At 42.4% G+C, this 21,845-nt stretch overlaps 1 protein-coding gene across 1 annotated transcript in view; it reads right to left on the bottom strand.

The window, feature by feature from the left end:
* The window catches only part of LOC119736026, a 37,320-nt gene extending 15,513 nt beyond the window's left edge, over window positions 1–21,807 (bottom strand). The window contains exons 1-16 of the mRNA XM_038210017.1: window positions 21,528–21,807; window positions 19,176–19,380; window positions 17,308–17,507; window positions 16,647–16,807; window positions 15,533–15,741; window positions 14,367–14,467; window positions 13,971–14,061; window positions 12,187–12,319; window positions 10,191–10,284; window positions 6,761–7,010; window positions 5,530–5,636; window positions 5,010–5,059; window positions 3,539–3,973; window positions 1,921–2,113; window positions 823–967; window positions 23–405 (exon numbers count right to left, since the gene is read on the bottom strand). Coding sequence (XP_038065945.1) covers window positions 23–405; window positions 823–967; window positions 1,921–2,113; window positions 3,539–3,973; window positions 5,010–5,059; window positions 5,530–5,636; window positions 6,761–7,010; window positions 10,191–10,284; window positions 12,187–12,319; window positions 13,971–14,061; window positions 14,367–14,467; window positions 15,533–15,741; window positions 16,647–16,807; window positions 17,308–17,507; window positions 19,176–19,380; window positions 21,528–21,664 — 2,894 coding nt within the window. The 5' untranslated portion in view covers window positions 21,665–21,807. The remainder of the gene's footprint in view (window positions 1–22; window positions 406–822; window positions 968–1,920; window positions 2,114–3,538; window positions 3,974–5,009; window positions 5,060–5,529; window positions 5,637–6,760; window positions 7,011–10,190; window positions 10,285–12,186; window positions 12,320–13,970; window positions 14,062–14,366; window positions 14,468–15,532; window positions 15,742–16,646; window positions 16,808–17,307; window positions 17,508–19,175; window positions 19,381–21,527) is intronic.
* Between the last annotated feature and the right edge of the window lie 38 nt (window positions 21,808–21,845).

Genomic DNA, 21,845 nt, shown 5'->3' with positions numbered 1-21,845 from the left:
GTCAAAAAGACAACTAGCCAACCTTAATTTCTGTTGACTGTCGGCATTCATTGTGCACTCGGTAGCGTCAAAGCTCTCCATGGTGTTGGCCATTATGATGCGACTGGCTAACGGGGCCGGTCTGCCAACGTCAACCTTCGCCGAAGAGTCCTGGAGGAGGGTGGCGTCTTCGATGTCCGGTGCCCCCAACAGGGAGGGCTTGATGGAGCTGAGCGGTGGGAAGGACAGGACGCCCGAGGAGGTGAAGGGGGTAGAGGCCATGCGGGAGGCGGCCTTGAAGGCGGAGTGGGCGTTTTGGTGGTTCAGGATGGTCTCGTTGATGGCATGTTGCGCCGTCAAGTCGGACGGATTGGGGTGGTTGCTTCCGTCGATGGGCAGGGGTTGCACACCATCCATGACATCCATCTGGGAGGGGGATGTTGAAGTGGGATGTGACAAGCATTAGGATTGGGCTTTTCAGAGATTACACTGCTTAACCCTCCTGCTGTCTGAACAGTCACAAACAGTCAAAAAAAAAATCCACTTCCACAAGTCGCAATACTTGCTTGAGATACATTGTAGGATCTGACTGTTGGTGACTAGCCTTTGTGAAAGGCATGGCAGGGGAAGAGGATTGATTTTTTTGACAGTGTGTCTGTTTAAACAGCAGGAGGGTTAAGTTAAACAATACATACAAAGCCTGAAAGTTTCTACAGTCTTCATAACAATCGGTCACTGACAATAAACAAGATTTTCCCCCAGTACACCCCCATCCAAAAGATAACCAAAAACCCTGCTCTTTGAGGGTTACGAAATGCTTCCCAACTTGTCTCCAAGCTCTACCTCTTCAGGCAATCCCTGCTCATCCTCTCCTCTAGCTGCTCTCTCTTGATCCTCCAAGGACATGAAGGGGATTCCTTGGGCGGGCTGCAGGATTCCAAGCTTCTGTCGGTCGTCAGGTCTCGGCTTGACAAAATCCTTGGGCGGCCTGCCAAATGCGACAAGAAATCAACTTCTGTTAATTCCGACACCAGTGAGACTTGTTTCAATAAGCCATTTGCGAGTTTAATTTGAACAAAATCTTGAATGCTGACTTCATCTAATGCTTTGCACGTTTTTAACTTTGCATTCCCGACCAAAGAGACTGTTACTATATCACGTGATTCGGGGCAAGCCTTATGCTAGCAACCCCCAGCTCCGGCATGGTCTGCTGTCTTTGTGCCATTCTCACCCATTGTGAACAATGTATTGGTGCTGAGCGTCTCTTATACTATGCAAGAGCTTGCCCCGAATCATGTGATTAGCAACAGTGTCTTTGGTCTGGAGAATTCAAAGTTAAATGTGCCAAGCATTCTGAGCAAGTCAGTGTACCAAATGTTTTTCAAATTTAAATCCAAAAGGGTATACACAATGTAGGTCACTCGCAAATGGTTTATTAGGTGTCTCATCTGAGCAAAAAGGACTGAATGCACTCGTGTTGATGAGAACTTCAAGATAAGTTGTAAACTTAAGGCTCATTATTTCAGGTATTAAGAATGGCAGGATTTCTATTTCCATGACATTATCTCTTGGCATTTTGTAAATATTTCATTGCAGGAAGCTTCCAGGACGATGTTTTGAATCGGCTTGCCACTGATACCTGACACAATGGGCCTATGGGCTCCGTGCGCAAACTCATTAACCACAGACCCTTGCAAAGAACGGCATCAAGGTGGCAGGCTTTATTATTTAAAATCAGTGACAAAGAAAGAACATTGAAGTGTCCACTCCTGCGTATTACAGAGGACCGAAGCCCTCTCCACAGAGAGTGCGCTCTGTGATTGTTGTCTATAAGTTTACTGTGCAGGGTTTGATTTTTTGACGATTTTGAAAGATTCCGGTTATAAAAGAAATCTCAAAGATTGGGGTTGAAGGCAAAATACTTCAGCATTAAAAACTTACATGTTTTCCTGATTGTCAAGGTGGTCGTAATCATCCTGACTGGCCTGACGACCCACAGCACTAGGCGGCTCGGACTCATTAAAAATGGTGAATGCTGGACCGGAAGGGGTTGCCTTGCTCGCGGCGGTAAATACACCGCTGTTTGAGGTGCTACTGAAGTCTGGGAAAGACTGTGGCTGAGACTTGTGGGAATCTGTGAGGAACGATATTGGTAAAAAGAAAAGATGTCAGGGAAATGTTCAACTGAAATTGAATGAAAGATTTAAGGTTTGCGGTAGCGTCATGTAGACACTTTTCTTTTTCTGATTTTTCAGCGGTTTGTGAAGAACCGGACTGGTAACTGGACGACGTTTCAAACAGTATACTCTATCTGTCTTCAGGAGACTGTTTGAATAATTGAATGCTTGTTTTTATGTATTTTTATGAAATTCCAGTGAGCTTGGGAAAATGATGATGCAAGTGCCTATTTTTATAAACTGATTTATAAAAGTCCCACCCACAGTGAACGCATGTGAGGCGATCTGACAAAATGAGACTGAACTCGGCACAGGTCGTAGTGGTGGAAAATGCAAAAAAACGGAATGGGGTGATTTTTTTTTTTTGATTTTCAGATTATTGATACAGTTTTGATACATGCATGTCTACTACACATATCTTTAAGAAATAGTACTAAATTCTCATAATAAAAGTGTTTTTGAGGAAAAACAATTGGCATCTTTCATTTTTATGACAACAAAACTTGATTTTTTTCTCAGTATTTTCCATATGTGAAGTAGACGTATCAAAGATTACAAATATGAGTAAATCAAAAAATTGAAGAAAAGAAATTACCCCATTCATTTTTTTGCAATTTTCTCCACTATGGCCTGTGCCCAGTTCCGTCTCATTTTGCAAGAATGCCTCACATACATGTACAATGTATCTGCTTGTGTCCACATTTTTTCATGCAATAGCTAAGGACTTGATGATGACATGGTTAGCACAGAATTATTGTTGTATCATTACAAGCACAGAATGATCCTTACATCACAACTTTGGTTAGCAAAGTAAGGGCCCGTGACCATTCAGCCCCGGTATGAAAAGGGCCCCCCGGTAAGCTCGTCCCCTCCCAAGAAGTCCTCTCGTACCGTCCCAGCTACCGACCCAGGAGCTGGTCCGGTTGCTAATCAGGAACTCCGCTATCCTGGGGTCTATTGTTTGCAAGTATTGACACATGTAATATATCCCAGAAGAAACCCACTTGTGGTTTTCATCTCTCAGCGCGAAACAATAGAACACTTTCGTCGGCACAGATCAAAACCCTTGCCATGCGGTTTCGCGCACAATGGGACCGTAAATTACCAAGGCGTTATGGAAGGATTTTATCTTTAATCCGGTAAGTCTGCTATTGTTCTGCTCTGGACGTTCTCTGAAGGGCAATAAATTGATGCGCCTGACTGACTTCAAAACTTCTGGTCAGACAGGACCATGTACCGGACGAGACTGGGCTGAAGACCGGACTGGCTTTGGACCGGACGAGGTACCGGGGGCCCTTTTCATACCAGGGCTGAATGGTCACGGTCCCTAATTACATGTACCTTGTGTCCTTGTAATTGAAATTTGTTGTGAATATGCTTACCAGTGTTAGCGAAATTGGCTTCAAAATCATTGTCACTCGGGGCGGAGGCTAACTGGTGTCTGGCCCCCCACATGAAGTCATCATCATCCCCTAGGGGCTTATTCAGCATGTCCATGACCACACTGATGGCCTCCTTGGTGTGCACGGTGGGGGAGGGGCGCGTCAGGCACCCCGGGGTGTGGCTAGGGGTCATCAGCCGGCTCAGATTCAAGCCGGAGGCGTTGCGGGAGTGGGAGGAGCCCGGCGTGGGGGCACCGTGGAGCTCCACGGGGGTGCGTGATTGGGAGACGTTGGGGGCAGAGAAGCTCGTTGCGGCGGCGGTGGTGGTGGATCCCGGGGTTATCTGGCTGGTGCTGAGGTTACTGACGTTGCTGTGATTGGATGAAGGGGTCGGCTGGCGAGGTGCTGAGCTGTTGCTTGCATTCATCCAATGGGCTAGAAAAGTGAATAAAGGGTCGAGGTGTAAATTGTCTTACCAGAATGGAAACCTTAAAGCTATAGTCCATCATTTGCAGCCATCCAAAAAAGTAACTGGCGTATTATTGTTGAAAAACATACTTGGTTGAAAGATAGTAAGTGGACTAATCTCCCTGTGAAATTAATCTTTCTGGCAAGCTATCATTTTGAAGTAATCAACGAAAGAAGGCCTTTCCAACGGTGCGTCTTAAGACACACCGTAGGAAAATTTAAATTAGTAGTTCGTTTTGTTATTCGGTGCAGCGCGCGCAAGCATTGGAACGACGCACAGGTGCACGCGGTTGCTATAATTCGTCGGATCAGTGCGCGACATCGCGTATAGCTGCATTTCAAAACATGATTCAGCAACTTTTGATTTGAAATTGAGATCCTAAAATGTTGTTTTTCTCAGAATATACAGCTGAAGCTGAGCTGAAACTTCATCAGGTTAGTTGTTCAGTATCCTTCATTACATTTTGAACACTTTTGTTGCTTCAAACGAACAAAATGCACAAATTACAAATGATGGACTATATCTTTAAAACATATTCTGAAATAAAGGTCAAGGAACAGAACAGAGTATGGAGAGCAAAAAAAAAAACAAGACAAATTGCAGGAGTTCAAACTGTTCAATCGATGTTATGAATCGACATCGGACTTCAAGTGGCATTTCCCAAAGCTCAGAAACATAAACTGCACTTCACATCAATAAAAAATGTGATTTCTGTGAAACCCTGCAACTATTTTATTTGGCATGTTTGGAAAAGGTTTTGTTAGCTGTAGATAGGCCTGAGGGTGTACAAAGCAGATGTGCAATCACTCAAGTAATTTCTTATATTAGTGTAACACTTTTGATAGCAAAACAAAATATCTCCAAAATGCACGAGAAAATAAAACTCTGAGAGGCAACTGTCCAAAGAATTCAAAGGGTTTTCACTATGCCTTCTGATCAGACTGCAAAATCAAGACTAAAAGATGCTGCGTTTTAGCAAATTTGCAATTAAAAAAAGTATACCTTGATTGCCAGTCTCTTCATACATTAGCTGCCTTGTGACTGTAGGATCCCTGAAATGAAAAATGGACTCTACAATGATTTTCTGTCAAGCCAATACTACAGTATTTTGAAAGTGTCCAGATGTCATTAGAGGGAGTGTGGCCTAGTGGTTAGGGCTTGTGACTCGTGATCAGAGGGTCAGGGGTTCCAAGCCAGCTGCTGGCCACATGTGTCCTTGAGCAAGCCACTTCATCTCCACTTGCCTCTCTCCACCCAGGAGTATACATGGCTACCGGCATTAGCTGGGGAGTAACCTGCGATGGACTGGCATCAAACGGTTCAGTCTCTTACTGTGTACCTGGAAATCTATTATTTCCTTTCAAAAATTTAAATACAAATGAATTAAGCAAAAACTTTTAAGCCTAAAAAAAAAAGAAGTCCATCGTGCATACTCCAAATCATTCATCCACAAAACAGAATGGACTTGCAGAGTGCCGTGTACTATTCCAGCGAGGTGTACCGTGTTGATAGATTATCCTACCTCAGTTCACCATCAGGTTTCTTGGTGTGAGGGACCGTTGGGCCAGTTTCATGGGACAATGGCACTGCCTGCTGCAAAGGGCGCGTTTGTTGCTGTCGGCTTGGAATCTATGACAAATATATACGACCGTATTTTACAACCTTAAACCCACACGACTGTGTCAAGTGTACATTAACTTGCATCTCAATGAACAATTTTGTTCTAATTTATCATCTCTACATCTTTGTTACAGCATACTTTTGTTTGTTTTTTTACAGAAAATTCATTATCATCTCTTTAGAGGTTCATAAAGCTTACGAGCTACACTGCAATGCACCTTTTCGATCCTTGATTTAAAGCTATAGTCCATCATTTGCAGCTATCCGAAAAGTAGCTGGCGTAATTATTGTTGAAAAACATACTTGGTTGAAAGATAGTAAGGGGACTAAACTCCCAGTGAAATTATTCTTTCTGGCAAGCTGTCATTTTGAAGTAATCAATGAAAGAAGGCCTTTCCAACGCACAGTGCTTCTTAAGACGCACCGTTGGAAAATTTAAATTAGTAGTTCGTTTTGTTATTCGGCGAAGCGCGCGCAAGCATTGGCACGACGCACAGGCGCGCGCGGTTGCTATAACTCGTCAGATCAGTACGCGACATCGCGTAGCTGCATTCGGCTCAGCGAGAACGTGTCTCGGACGCTGAATTCAGGCGCAATTCAAAACATGATTCAGCAACTTTTGATTTGAAATTGAGATCCTAGAATGCTGTTTTTTCAGAATTACAGCTGAAGCTGAGCTGAAACTTTATCAGGTTAGTTGTTCAGTACCCTTCTTTAGATTTTGAGCACTTTTGTTGCTTCAAACGAACAAAATGCACAAATTACAAATGATGGACTATGCCTTTAAATCATGAGATAGGTTTACTATTAGTAAACCCATCTTAAAGGTTAAATCTTAAAGGTATTATACGTGCTTTTGCTGTCATTTTCACAAATGGATGGGTTTTGGGGTTAGTATTTTATAACAAATATTGTTATATACCCTATTTATATATTCATAGATGCTGGAAAAACCAAGAAAACATGCTTTCTTGTAGTCTGGTTCCCTGACTCTACATCAGACGAAACGTAGCAATTTATAGACGTCCGGGAATTTTCAGGTCAAGGAACCAGACTAATTGGCTTGCACCCGCGGTGCAGTTTTTAAACAAAGGTTGTCGTCTGTTTGACTATTGAACCAACCATACATGTACCTGCTGAGGCTGTATCGCAGCCTGTTGGTGCAGCTGTTGCTGCTTCTGTTGCAGCTGCATTTGCTGCATTTGCTGTTGTAACTGCTGCTCCATCTGCTGTTGTAACTGCTGCTCCATCTGCTGCTGTAACTGCTGCTCCATCTGCTGCTGTAACTGCTGCTCCATCTGCTGTTGTAACTGCTGCTGCATCTGCTGCTGCATTTGCTGCTGGACCCGTCTCTGCTCTTCCAACTGCTGTTGGTGCATTAGCCTGCAGACGGTTGATGGGAAGTAACGTTGTGCATCAGATCGAGTTGACCAGGCCAAACCGACCCGAAATATTATAGATATAAACCGAATCTGAACTGAAAATGATTTGAAAACCCCAAATCTGACCTGACCAGACCTGACCTGACAGAAATTCCAGCAAAAAAAAAATGACCCAAAACCGAACAAACTCGGAAAACCCCCCAAATATTTGGCTTTGGCAACTGTGTCCGCTTTTTGTACTGAACTTACCCGCATCACATACGGTACGGTGAAGACTCATAACGTGACCTACTGGTGGGCCAAAACGTTGTAGACTGTGCATGTTAGACTGCAAACCACACACACATTCGTGCGGTGGGTTGACATTGGTCGTAAAGGGCACAGCAACTCTGCAATAATATTGTACCGCTTGAAATTTTGTATTTCGTTTTTTTGGGGGGGTTTATTTCGGATTTTTCACAAGAAGGCTTTACCGAACCGACCCGACCTGAAAATCGTAAACGCAAAACCGAAATGACCGCACTGAAATGATGAAAAAAAAAAAACGACCCAAAGTCGGTATCGGGTCGGGTTTGTACAACATTAATGGCAAGTGGAGAGAAACAAGATTTAATTCAAAATTGTTTGATTTAAATGTGATTTCCTCCACGACGCATTATTGTGGGGAAATCCATGCGCCCAGAAGCAATGGATCACCAAAACGCTTGAATGTACTGTAATGTCGACCGGATCCTGGGTTTTCACACGCCAGACGAAGGAAACCACAGACACTATTCTTCAGGGTTTCGGGGCTTTAGGCCATTTATTTACAACTCACAACCAAGAGACGTTATACAAAAATGTCACACTACTGAGTCTGTTGCAGTCCGGCAACGGGTCTCCCTGGCCAAGCTAAGGGGTCCCGACGCTACGGTTGCACCATGAGTCCATGCTGGCGCCCTCTGCCGGCAGCCCACCACCGACGTTACACCACCCCTCCGAGGACCCTTGTTCGTCCCCGAACAAGTGGCGCCTCCGCTGGAGTCTCCTGGTCTCCGCTTGGGTCACCTCTGGGGTCTCCTCTGGGGTCTCCTCTGGGATCTCCTCTGGGGTCTCCTCTGGGTTCTCCTCTGGGGTCTCCTCTGGGGTCTCCTCTGGGTTCTCCTCTGGGGTCTCCTCTGGGTTCTCCTCTGGGGTCTCCTCTGGGGTCTCCTCTGGGGTCTCCTCTGGGTTCTCCTCTGGGGTCTCCTCTGGGGTCTCCTCTGAGTTCTCTTATGGGTTCTCCTATGGGGTCTCCTCTGGGGTCTCCTGAGATTTCTCCTTGGGGGTCTCCTCTGGGGTCTCCTCTGGGTTCTCCTTTGGGGTCTCCTCTGGGTTCTCCTCTGGGGTCTCCTCTGGGTTTTCCTCAGCTGGAGTCTCCTGGTCTCCGCTTGGGTCACCTCTGGGGTCTCCTCTGGGTTCTCTTCTGGGGTCTCCTCTGGGGTCTCCTCCGGGTTCTCCTTTGGGGTCTCCTCTGGGTTCTCCTCTGGGGTCTCCTCTGGGTTTTCCTCAGCTGGAGTCTCCTGGTCTCTGCTTGGGTCACCTCTGAAGTCTCCTCTGGGGTCACCTCTGGGGTCTCCTCTGGGTTCTCCTCTGGGGTCTCCTCTGGGTTCTCCTCTGGGTTTTCCTCTGCTGGAGTCTCCTGGTCTCCGCTTGGGTCACCTCTGGGGTCTCCTCTGGGGTCTCCTCTGGGGTCTCCTGAGATTTCTCCTTGGGGTCTCCTCTGGGGTCTCCTCCGGGTTCTCCTTTGACCATCGACATGCACAGCCCGATAACACTCCGAGTGGAACAGAGCGTCGGCGCCGCCGTGTACAGCGCGGGGCAATTCCCCGTGGGACCTAGCATGTAGGCCTAGCTGGCTCCCCAAAACCCTAAAAAATTCCAACTAATGTGACGAACGCTTTGCTGGCCATCTCACTAAAAACACTCCAGATTCTACCTGTTTTTCCTCCGTCAGACATGCAATGGCTGCCACCAATGTAAGGTCGAAACAAAGACACTATTCTTCAGGGTTTCGGGGCTCTAGGCCATTTATTCTTGCCACTTTCTTACACGAGGCTCTCTTTCTATACAACTCACAACCAAGAGACTTTATACAAAAATATCACACTACTGAGGCGGCGCAGTCCGGCAACGAGTCGCTACGGTTGCACTGCGAGTCCGTGCTTGGCGCCCTCTGCCGGCGGCCCAGCACCGACGTTACAGTACATATGTGCATTTCTCTGCAGTGTGCTTTTTCCCACTTAAATTCCCAACGTTTAATAAATTATTCTTTGGATGTTGGCCAGTCCTTGGAATCGGTTTGTTTAAATCTCACAAGCAGGGCAGAAAAAATACAAATTCTAATTTTCTCTGTCTTAACGCCTTGGAACAAATCCAATAACATCTATCTGCATACAACACACATTTATGGCTTGTGCGTCATAGGTAACTCAAGATGGCAGACGGCCGCTTCAATGGATTTGGGCATTGTCAGCCAGTCCAGCAGCCGATTTCACAAAACTTTACGCAATGGCATAAGTCCACTTGCGCTACAATTTAAAGCGCAAGTTGCACAACATTTCAAACTGCGCAACATTTCAGTTATGACAATTTCAAGAAAGTTTCATAGTGTGTAAGTCCGGGGCTTGCGCAACAAATTATGGCGTAACTTGCGCAATAATTTGAGGTGACGTAAATTGTGGCGTAGCAACTAAAAATGACTTATTTTACCAGCAAATCGTGATCGTTGTGGCGCCTGTTATTTATTGCACAACTTATTAAGGTTGATACAAGACACTCACAGCTTTGTGTTTGAAGTAAATGAAATACTATTGTACTCGTGACCGAGCTTGTTGAGTTGCCGCACAAGTCCGAAGAAAGTTGGACAAAATTAATTTGGCGGGCCGAGGTGAATCAACGACCGTTTCCTGATCGAGCAAAATCATACACAAACAGCCGTTGTAAATGCTATTATTATCCTCGTCCAAGATGTTTAGATTATTTAAACCGTTGCTCAGCTACGCCAAGTTTTCGTGAGATCGATCGTAAGTTTATTGCACAAAGTTGCTGCAGGAGGCCTACGCATGGCGCAAGCTACGCACTTTTTCGTGAAATTGGCTGCAGTTACGTAGTATAGAGGTCAGTGTGGTGGGTATGAGTGAATTAGCAACCAGTGACTCACCGTTGTTGCTGTATCTGTTGCTCCATGGCTTCTTGCTGCTGTCTGACCATGGCTTGGTACTCAGCACGCTGCCTCTCAAGGGCTGCTCTCTCCTCTAATCACATGATACAGGAAGAATCAAAGGGAATATACATTTGCAAACATCCAAAAATGAAACTACCAAATGATTATGAAATATCTTACTGGACTGATAGTGAGTATCCTGCATAGAGCTACATTAAATTACTAGAGCACTTACTCCTCATTCTTGTGCGCAGAGATGCTTTGAAGCTGCTCTGAGCGCAGACATTTTGAATTTATGTGCGTGTTTGTAGAACACACTCAAAATAGATGGATTGAATTTTAAAAGTGTACTCTAAATTCATGCAATGCGCAAGTAGAAGATACGCAAAATTTCAGCGTGTCATGACGGTTCAAAAAACGTCACGGCGAAAAGCATCTGCAGCGGAGGGACGCGCACACGTTGCGCTGTTTGCAAAATGAAACGTTCATTTGCTGATTGTGCGTTTCGGTTTTGGGCGTATCGGCTTTGATGACGCACCGGTATGGAATACAAACACAGATATGCAAATAGCCGTACAAAATTTTGAGTTCTCCATAGGTTTGTGCACAAACATGGATGCGCCCATCAGGCATTACTTTGTACATCGAGTTAGCGCTCTAGTAATTTAATATAGCTCTATGGTATCCTGTAAGGTCATGGCACCTGGTGTGCTATCACTTTCAAGAATTTGAATTAGATTTGCTGCCCGAATAGATGCTCTCAACCCTTGTCCTGACCAAACCTGAATGTTTGTACATGTGTACATACATTAAACTTTTGGAATGAATTTGCTCAGTATTACCAAGCGATAACAAAACATTGTTTTGAATTGCCAAAAATGTTTAATGTAGTAACAAGCCTTGATTTCGAATTTGAAATAAGTTTGATTATAACAATAGTAATGTATTCCATATTTAAAGTAAGATTAAAGACATATCAAGACAATAAGTGGATCAACACTTTTGACACTTTCATTCGAGAACTTTATTGGAGAGCTAAACTACAGAAGAAAAACAAAGTCTTCTGGAATAAGTTTTTGTAACATCTTATTTTAATTAATGTAATATAATGTAACTATGTATTTAGTACGTATGTTTTTCTCAAAAATGTAAACAATGTTGCGAGAAATAAAAGCGCTAGACGCAATAAATGAAAAAAAAAAAAAAAATAAAAAAAAATCTATTACTAAGAAAATATTGGTTAAAGTGGTCGGAAATTGCCTCAGATCGCACCAAAATTTTTTTTAAAAAAAAATCTATTGCTAAGAAAATATTGTTTAAAGTGGTCGGAAAAAAAAAACACAAAAAAAAAAAACCTGAATGTTACCCATATACATGTACATGTTGGGCGCTGAATCCGTATAGAAGCCGTGTTGGATTCTCGCTAGTGTGAAAGGGTCCCCTAATCTTAGGTATCAACACAGGTTTCAAACACAGATTCTGAATAGCGCGAAAGAGCTTTACATGTATGTCTGCTTTATTGTCATTAAAAGCCAAAAGATGGACAGAGCATACTGGTCTTTTTAGAACAGCACAAGGTTACAAAAGAGATTTGTCTACATGGTGCCACCCCTCTTTCTATTGATTTTCCACCATGCAAACCTTCAAGTAATATTGCACATCCGTAAAGCTCGACTTACTCGTAAGTGGTCGGAACATGTCTATGTCCGACCATGGGCTCTGTGCGATGACAAAGAGGGCGCCCTTTTACCTAGCAACCATGTCCCATGGGCGGGACATTTCACTGGTTGACACGCACCGTTCCTTGTGTGTGACGCACGTACACCAGGGGATTTTGTACTATGTACACACAGTGGCCGCGCTTCACGACAAATGAATTGCAGTCAGGCAACATGGCGTCGGTCGGTCACCCCCAACTGTACTCTCTTTGCCGTTGAGGGGGTACTTTTGAATGGAGCGGATAGAATTACCCTCTAATTTGGCACATGCTCACCTTCCAGTTTCCTTGCTTCGCGTCTGGCGTTGTACTTGATCGCTCTCAGCTCCTCAAATGACATCTCAGTGGCTCCGTTGTAGATCAGATGCTTGCAGTACATGGCTTTGGTCTTATCATCACCCACTGGTTGCTGTACAGAGTAGACATCATCACAATAAATATGCTGATGGAAATATCAAGAAAGCCCTATCCACAAAGGTATAATTGATTTATCACAAGTTAACTCTTTCAGTGCCCGCGAAATTTGGAAAGTTTAACCCTAAAGTGCCCAACTTCGAGCGTTTTTGTTAATTGTTCAAAATTCTGTAAAAAAAAAAAGGAAATAAGTTTTACTCACTAAATTTGTTGTTGTTGCTCTCTGGTATATCCTTGGTATATTGAAAAGTCAAAAGTAGTCAAATACACAGTGATACACCCTGAAACACTGGCCTGAACACAGGGGAATTCCGCACTTTTTGCAGAAAATACAAGATTTAGTGCTGCGTCCTCTCGCAAGAACTCGAATGAAAAAATAAATACAGGTCGTACATGCATGAAAATGGTACCATTAGAAAGAGCGAGAGCGCCCCCTTTTGATAACATATTTACTCTACCTCGTACATGTACGAGGTTTGGCAATTTTAAGTACGAACATTTACGAACATTACCTCGTACATGTACGAGGTTGGCGCTTTTGTACTAACAAATATACCTCGTACATGTACGAGTTTGGCACTGAAAGAGTTAATCACAAATCAAATAAAAGCTCAGGTCTCAAGAAGCAGAGTATAAGCAATGACAAAGGCATGTCTTCGTCACAGTTCATTTGAATAGCTTGTGACTTGTCTTTGGACTGGATGACTTGGGATTAACTTGCGATGACTTGTGGTGATTTGACAGATAGGCAGCACTGTTGACTGCTTTTGCTTATATTATTGGATGGACATTCTCTAGAAATACGTAACTGGGCATGGCAAGGTAGAAAGTTAAACTATTTTTTTTTTTAAATGCTGCGTTTTAAAACCAGGGCATTTTAACATTGTTTCCATAATGGGTCATTCTATAAATTCGGGGTCCACTTTTTTTCCACTGTCCCTGTTACATCTGACATCTATGATTTTATGATTTTGATGCACTCCTTAATGCAGTCGTCCTCCGAGAGTGATTATGGCAGTTGTTGCCAATCCTTTGAGATATACTACAACCCCCCAAAAAGCATCAAGAACATTGCTGTTTTGGTGGTTAGCCAAAATACCCAACGTACTACCAAGTGTAGTACCACCCTGTAATAAGCTAGGAAAAATGGAGTGGTCACCGACGTTTAAACATTGTATACTCAGTGTGTTATACCTCCCGGGTGAAAGTTGAAATCACTCGGGTGGGACTCGAACCCACGACCTCCTGCTTTCTAGTGCAGATGTCTTACCACTCGACCACCGAGCTAACGGTATCATTTGGCTGGTTCGAATCTGATGTACATAGCAGCGGGTACCGCATAAACTATTATAAGATGGAATTTTGCGTCGGGTGATATAAATCAGGAAAGAAAACAGGAGGCCGTGGGTTCGAGTCCCACCCGAGTGATTTTTTCCAACTTTCACCCAGGAGGTATAACACACTGAGTATACAGTGTTTAAACGTCGGTGAAGGGCAAAACCTATAGTTTGATTTATATCACCCCGGAGCAAAATTCCATCTTATAATAAAAATGGAGTGGTACTATGTAACTTACTGACGTGTTAATAATTCAAAACATTCAGTTTTGGAGATTTCCCGACAAATTCTACCCTGAAGGGCCTCACCTGGGCTATATTCTGCAGCAGGTTGGAGGGTTTCTCTGGCTTGCGAGCGCTAAGTATCTGACTGCCCGTCTCTGGCATCCTCCGAGGTGTCCTACGGAAATGTATTCAAATATTTCCATCATGACCTGGTCATATGTAAGGACTTAAGGATCCCAACGAAGTTATAAATGTTAGCATCATTCAAATTTTCTGCCGGTGTGTCTGCCTGTCTTTCAGACTCCGTGTAGACAGTTTTGGAGACCCCCATCCTATCGTTTAACCAATTAACGCCGGAGGACGTGTAAATACAATACGGCAATGTATATTCTCTCTCTTTGAAACCAAGCAAGGGGGTACTTGGGCACAGACTCCATACAACAGAAGTGACATAAGACAGCAAGAATTTGTTCAACTCACGTGATCTCTGGAGCCGTCTCATCCACGTGAACTTTGAATGACGGCTGGGCAAAGGTGGCTAGCTGGCTGACCCCAATCCCACCGCTCCTTTGCTGACGAACCTGGTCAAGAAATCATCCAAATGAAGTACGTGTATTGGAGTTCAAGAGGTACAATGCACATACTTCGGTTTTACAGGACCCTCAGTCAAGGGTAGAGTACATCATTTGTCATTTGTGCATTTGTTTCGTTTGAAGCAACAAAAGTGCCCAAAATCAAAAGACGGGTGCTCAGCAACTAACCTGATGAACTTTTAGATATGTGAGTGCTGTATATTCCGAGAATACCATGAATACAATATTCTAGTATCTAGATTTCAATTCCAAAGTTGCCGATTACATATTTTGAATTGCGCCCAAAATCAGCATCCAGAATACATTCTCATTCAGTAGTGTTCAGCTAATTGCAGCTATGTAATGTCATCCACTGAACCGAAGAATAAAAGCAATAGCGCGCGTGTGAAACCAGAAATTTCCAAAAAATGCTTCACTTGACTCATCTTTGGAAATAACCTTCTTTTATTGTTTTCTTCAAAATGACGGCATGCCAGAAGGAATAACTTCACAGGGAGTTTAGTGCCATTACTAGTTTTAAAGGATTAAAGAGATTAATAAGGGAATAAATATGCGCTTGGCCGGTTTTAAACAAGTACGTTTAAAGCCTGCTAGGGGCCTTGACGTGGATAATGGCCCGAGCCGAAGACGAGGGACGTTTTCCGCGACCAGGTGTAGAATGTACATGTACGTGGCGTAGAACGCAGCGGTGTTTTACCGGTGGTTTGAAACCACCCACGTGATGGGCTCTCAACCAATAGGAATGGGCGAAACTGTCTCAGGTATAGACAGATCAGTAACAGAGCTTGAAAGCCCAATTTGATAAATAGTATACTCAAAACTCACAGAGTCCCAAGTAATTGCAGGAGCATTGTGCCAGCTACAGTAGAAAACCACTACCACCAAAAAAAAAGCGCAGCAATTTCTGAACAATAGCCATGGCTGCAGTACCCCTGTGATTGTACAATGACTCTGCTGCTGCAATTTATTTATGCGACCCTGCTGGACACATCGTCAACTGTTTTACTTCAAAATTCAAAGCAGTCAACATTTGCGCACTATTCTACCCCCTACCTTCTGGCCAGCCCAGGGGCCTGCCTCTCGCACATTCTCCTTCTGTGTTTCTCTGTGGACCGGTATGTGTTCCCATTCTCCGGTCGGGGCCGGTAGCGACGGCTGACCGATGCCGGCACCAGACTGCGATGACTCATCGTCGCAGAACACTGCGAAGGACCGGCCAATTTGCTGTGTCGCCGGTGCAATGCCGAGTCCCCCTTTGTTTACTGCGGACGGAAAGAAAACGTGGGAATTCCAATGTACAGTAACGCGACTCAGATTTGGATTCAGAAAACTCCAAACCACTGGACCCAAGAGCACATCCCAAATCTCAGTGACACGGCTTGTTACTGTTAACTTTGTGAAAAACATGTACATGTATTTTTCAAATGTTATACATCAATCATCTACATGTAGTAATGGTCAAAGAGATCACAGACTTAAAGTTTTGGATCATTACTTAGATACATGTACAGGGTGTTTCAATAAAAAGGAAACCCAACTTTGAAGAACCAGTATGGGCAGACTAAATGTTAACTGGCCATAAAACTGGTATCATCTGAAAGCGTAATCTCTATGCTTTTCAAATATACCTTGTTTACATTTCCAGGGTCATGCATCACTGAGCGCCACTGTCATGAAATTTTGATGCAAAAGTGCAGTTGGTTCACTTTCATGTCAAACACAATAGGCATGGTGTGCATGAGGATTAACATTTAAGCCATTTCACAAACATTTTCGTAAAAAATAGGCACACCGTTCCCAGTGGTTTTTTTTTTATGAAAGTGAACCAACTGCATTTTTGCATCCAGTTTTCAAAAGACAAAGATGCTCACTGATGCATGACTCAGAAAACCTAAACATGGTATCATTGAAAAGCATAGAGATTACGCTTTCAGATGATACCAGTTTTATAGCCAGTAAACATATCGTCTGTACACACTAATTCTTTGAAGTTGGGTTTCCTTTTTTTTTTAAACACCCTGTATAATAGTTCAGTAGCTCTGTCACGGACATTACATTTTCTTTTATAACATGTATAGTGCTGGAATTGCCCAAATGCATAAACTACACGTGCAGAAATCCTAACAGTTGAAAACTGGCACTTGATTGACTATTTCTTGGACTGTACCTTGCTTTGCTGACCCCACTCTCTGACTGCTGACCTTCTGGTGGCGACCTTTGGCCTTCAGCTCACCCAGTTGCTCCCGTTGCTCGTCTTGGATCCCTGCGGCCTCTACTCCCTCCTGGATCTTGCTCATTGTTGCCCTGGCAACACGCGACTGGAACTCTCTAAAAAAAAAAATAATAATAATTATATAATTGTGCAAAATTTACATTACAGGCTTTCAAGCAGACCCAGATGAATAGAACAGTAGGATCAAAATTGTCCACCAAAAAAAAAAAAAAAAAAAATAGCAGGACTTTGGAGAACAAAATCAGGATAAAAGTAGAACTTTTTTGGGGCTTTCGGGAGTAGTTTTCGTTGAAATACTCACCCATGTCCACAGCATCATAAGTCTCATTTGGCATGTTCTGTACTCACACCATGTGTGCTCCGTCCTCAACTAAGCTCTAGGAAGTACAGTTGCAGTACTCCTGCGCCCAAACCCTTCATGATAGTGATTTACAATGTACATATGACAGTGTGTAACACTGGTATGAAAAAAAACTCAATGAGATTTCACTTGTCGGAGTTGTGGGACAAAAAGTAGGAAAAAGTTGGAATTTTAAGAAAAAGTAGGAAAAGTAGGAATACCTGAAAATCTGCAAAAATGGTCTTAGTCTCCTACCTGTGTGCCGCTTCCAGCCTATCCCTGGGCTGGGCGTGGCAGGCAAGCCCCTCCCTGTACACAGCGTCGGCTTTCTTGGTGTTCCCATGTTGCTCAAGCTCCGAGGACCACGCCTCGTAGAAGATGCTCAGCTCCGTGCCGATGGACTGGTCCCGCATGAACTGGAATATCTCCAGGGGGTTGTTGAAGAAGTGGTTGGCCTGTTGGGTGCAATCATAGTTGACATTGAAAATTATCATTCTTGTCAATTGCTGTCTGCTCTTGGTGAATAAACACTCGTACAAGGTACATTGTACTTTTACATGTACATCCTTAACGTACCAGTATCTTGTCCCCATCCATTTTTGTTGCTGCCTTTTACAGTTTTTTATACTACTGGTTTTTTAATCATACAAAAATATACATTTGCAATATATTTGTGTTTATGTGTTATCCTTTAAAACTGTAGCTACACATGTACTGTACACATGTACATGTATGCAGCTGAAAATCTGGTAGAAGGTGGACACAAAAATATCAGCAAAAAAAGAAAGAAAAAAAAAGGCCGCCTTCTCCCTTTTTTTCCAAAAAAGTAACCTTGATGAGTAACTATTTTTTATGAGAAACGTTAAGACATTTCAATATATTGAAGTTTTCAGATAAAAGGTTGCATATACAATCTGAAAAAAAGGTACATACATGTACAATGTACATGTACATGTAAGATGGAAATTTGGTTGTCAGGATAGTACGGCGATCGTGTACATGTAGTTACGGGCCTCGTTCCTAGTACAAGAGAACAAAACCCACATTTTATTTATTTGACTCACCAAACTACATGTAGTTGGCATCATAAACATGCACGTACATGTATGTCATAGATAGAGAGCAGGGTTTTGATTTTTGAGGGAAATTTGGGGGTAAAATGACAATTGACAATCATGACAAAACGCAACACGAAAATAATGATGGCGATCACCGCGATGTACCGTGAACACGCAAGGCGCACTGAATTGCATGGCACCAACTGTACACCGTGCACAAAAATAGTAATTTCTACCCCCCAAAAAACCTGTTCAAAATCATTAAAAAGGTGCCATTAGAATTGAGAGAATTCTGATTTAGGTTGAAAAGGCCATTCTTAAGGGAATAAATGTGTGCTCGAGAGGTTTTAATCACTCTGTTTAAGACCGCTTAGAGTCTGGGTGCTGATAATTACCCGAGTCGGAGGCAAGGGTAATTATCAGCACCCAGACTCTAAGCGGGCTTAAACAGAGTGATTAATACCGACCGAGCACATATTTATTCCCATTCATAAATACCTTTTCGGTCAAAAAATATATAATATTTCGGTCAAAAAATCCTGATTTTGTTCAACAAGCTCACTTTATGCTTTTTGAAACATCCCTCTAGCTAAATAACATGAATAATGGAGTGTTCAGCTGGCGATTAAGATGTAAACAACCCTTTTGTGGAGATTGACGCGCACGTGGCACGTTCTGTGCGAGTCGCACAGAACGCACCTGGGGCGTTGCGTTTTGAATTTAGAACTCTACAATTCTGACTCACTGGTAGTGTTGCGCATGCCTACGTGAGGACTGTGAACGTTCAACCAATCAAACGGTAAGAGGCACTGGATTTTTAGGAGTCCACATTTTATGTGACACTGGAAAAGTGTTTAAGACCAGTTAGCCATGTCTTTATCATCCGTATGAGACCGGCCACGTGACGGGCTCTCGACCAATAGGAATGGCTTAACTGTCTGAGGTATTTATGAATGAAAGATAAAAAACATCCTTGACTCTAATTTTGTCGAAACTAATGAGGGGTCCGTAACTACATGTACACGATAGCCGATAATACACTATTTCCATATTCCCCCCTCGTACCAGTTTAATCCAGCAGCTGACATAGCGGATGTCGTTCTTGTAGCGCGCCTCATCCTTGAACTTGCTCAGGCACTTCTCCAGGAGGACTTGGAAGTTACTGTCCTTGCCTCCGTTGGGGTAGGCCTGCTCCGTCCACTTGATGTAATCATCCCAGGGTTCTAAGGGATCCTCTCCTGTGTAGCTGCGTAAGGCAGCTTCCTTGGCTCTGTGGTTAAAAGAAAAAGGGAATTATTACATAAAACTGTACATACAGTAGGCCTACATGTACAAAAAATGTACGTATAATGTATTGTTACATCACTCGTAGGCTGTAACGTTTTGCAGGGAGACAGAATTTGCACATAAGTGCATATTTTAAAGGCCAATGTTTGCAGAACTACAGGTCTGATTGGGTTGAAACTTTGGATGTACATGTACCTAGACCGGGATATGTTATAGATGAAACTTTAAGTGACATCACAATGACGTCATCACGTGACATTTGACGTCACATTAGAAGAACATATTTTGAAGGCCTACAATGTATATCTACAGGACAACATGTCCGATTGGGTTGAAAGTTGGTATGTACATGTACCTATATCGGGATGTGTTATAAATGAAAATTGAAGTGGCTCACGATGACATTATTTAATTTAGTGAAACATATGTGACGGCATATTAAAGGTGTATATTGTGAAGGCTAATATCAACAGAACTTCATTGGTCCTGATCACTCTACTGCACGTCATATCATTATCAGTCTTACATGACATATAGACACACAATAACAAAATTACTGAAACAGCCGTATGTTTGTACACAAACATAATTAAACTCTATTTATTGAAAAATAGGCTAAAAGAAAACATTGTAATATTATTATTATTATTATTATTATTTATTCCGCATTAAAAGCCGGAGACGGCAAACCTTCAGTAAACGTTAGTTTGCCGGATATGCACTGAACATGCGCAGTTACTGTTTTTTTGTACTTAAACATTTTCCGGTGACAAATTTTAGTCTGGCTCCATGCCAATATTATCGTTGTATTTTTGTATATACAATGTACAAGATGGGAATCAGACCATTTTATAATTTCGGACTTTATTTCCCTTTAAAAAAAATCCTCCAGAGCCACAAATCTGAAAAAGAAAAAGTAATACTCTGCATTAAAATGTTTTGAGACATTTTAAAATAATAGAAGAATATTCTTATTTATTTGGGGATGGGGAAAAAAAACCTTAAAGTTGTGGCGGGGATCAGGATTCGAACTCGGGACATCCCACTCACTAGAGCCATTGCTTAACCACTGCACTGACTGTGCTACACAACTTTGGTGGGAATTTGATACATATTATAATTCAGCCCTATCTTAAAGAGTAGGCCTACAGCGCCCTCTGTTGATATGGATTGCCGCCGGCAAACCTTTAGTAAACGTTAGTTTGCCGGCGTTACCTCCGGCAAAATATACACTACCAATAAAAAAAAACAAAAACAAGAAAACATAGACAAAAGCCAGGGGCATATGCCCGGAATTAAAAAAGTTTACCTAAAAACTGTGGCCCGAAGGCCTTCAATTCCAATACCTCTGGCTACACAAAGAAATATATAAATCTATAAAAATCTATAAAAATGTATTAACAATAAACACATATATTAAACATGGCAGAGGTATAAATGCTAAAAAGTTATTGTCCCCGTTAAACCATGTTAACAAAAAAATAGATACGATTATCCCCAAAATTAACATCAAAATACCACAATGAGAAAAAAAAAAAAATAAATAAATAAATAAATAAATAAAATAGTCCAGCAAAAAGAAGGGGTAAAAAATGTCCCCCCATTATACTTTTATAGTTCAAAGACCCAATTTAATATTGTGAATGTCCACATTCTGACATTAAACATTAAAAAGTTAACTTAAGTTAAGAAGTTTCAAGATGTTCAATGCACGTAAGACATGAAATTACCTTAATGAAACAAAATGAAATAGAGAAGAATTAGCAAGAAACAAATATTTTTAAAAATCAGCAAAATAATTAAACAAAAGGCATGAGAAAAATGTCTACCCCCCCCCCAGTTAAAAAAAGTTTCGTTGCAAGTTATAGCCTAAAACTAGTAAAACTAAAAGACATCATAAAATTACCATGACCATGAAAAAAAAAACCACTCCAGCATTGTGTCCAGTTGAGAATTAGCACAAAACTAAATAGCCATATTTAGCTTACACGATAACGGCATATGCCTTAAAAAAGGAGGAGTCAATGACAATGTATACATGGGTAAACTTGTACATGTACTTTGTTTTATTGTACATGTCATGATGTGCAACCCGATGTACATTTTTGCATGTAGACTTGGCCAACTTACTGTCGTTGCAGGATCAGTTGCTGATGTTGATCAACGTTGTGCGGCTGCAAAGCGGTCGTCAAACTGGTCACTTTCCGCCCGTGTTTCAGCGGCTGAACGTTCTCCTTACTAAGTTCCCACTCATCGGAAGGATTCATTGTTGTTTTGAGTTTAGAGTCTTTACGTTAGATTAAAACTAAATGATTACAGAACCATATTTTGAGTGAAAATAAATCGTCGACGACGTCGGCCTCTTCGAACACGGCTCCGCGGTAAAATTTTAAAAATATTAATAATCAACGATATGTGCGCATGCGCAAATACAACAAGGTCTGGTTC

This window comes from Patiria miniata, unplaced genomic scaffold (genome assembly GCF_015706575.1).
Source record: "Patiria miniata isolate m_02_andy unplaced genomic scaffold, ASM1570657v1 HiC_scaffold_10, whole genome shotgun sequence".
Lineage (NCBI taxonomy): Eukaryota > Metazoa > Echinodermata > Asteroidea > Valvatida > Asterinidae > Patiria > Patiria miniata.
Note: the sequence above shows the minus strand (reverse complement) of the source record. Positions and strands in the feature narration are given on the sequence as shown.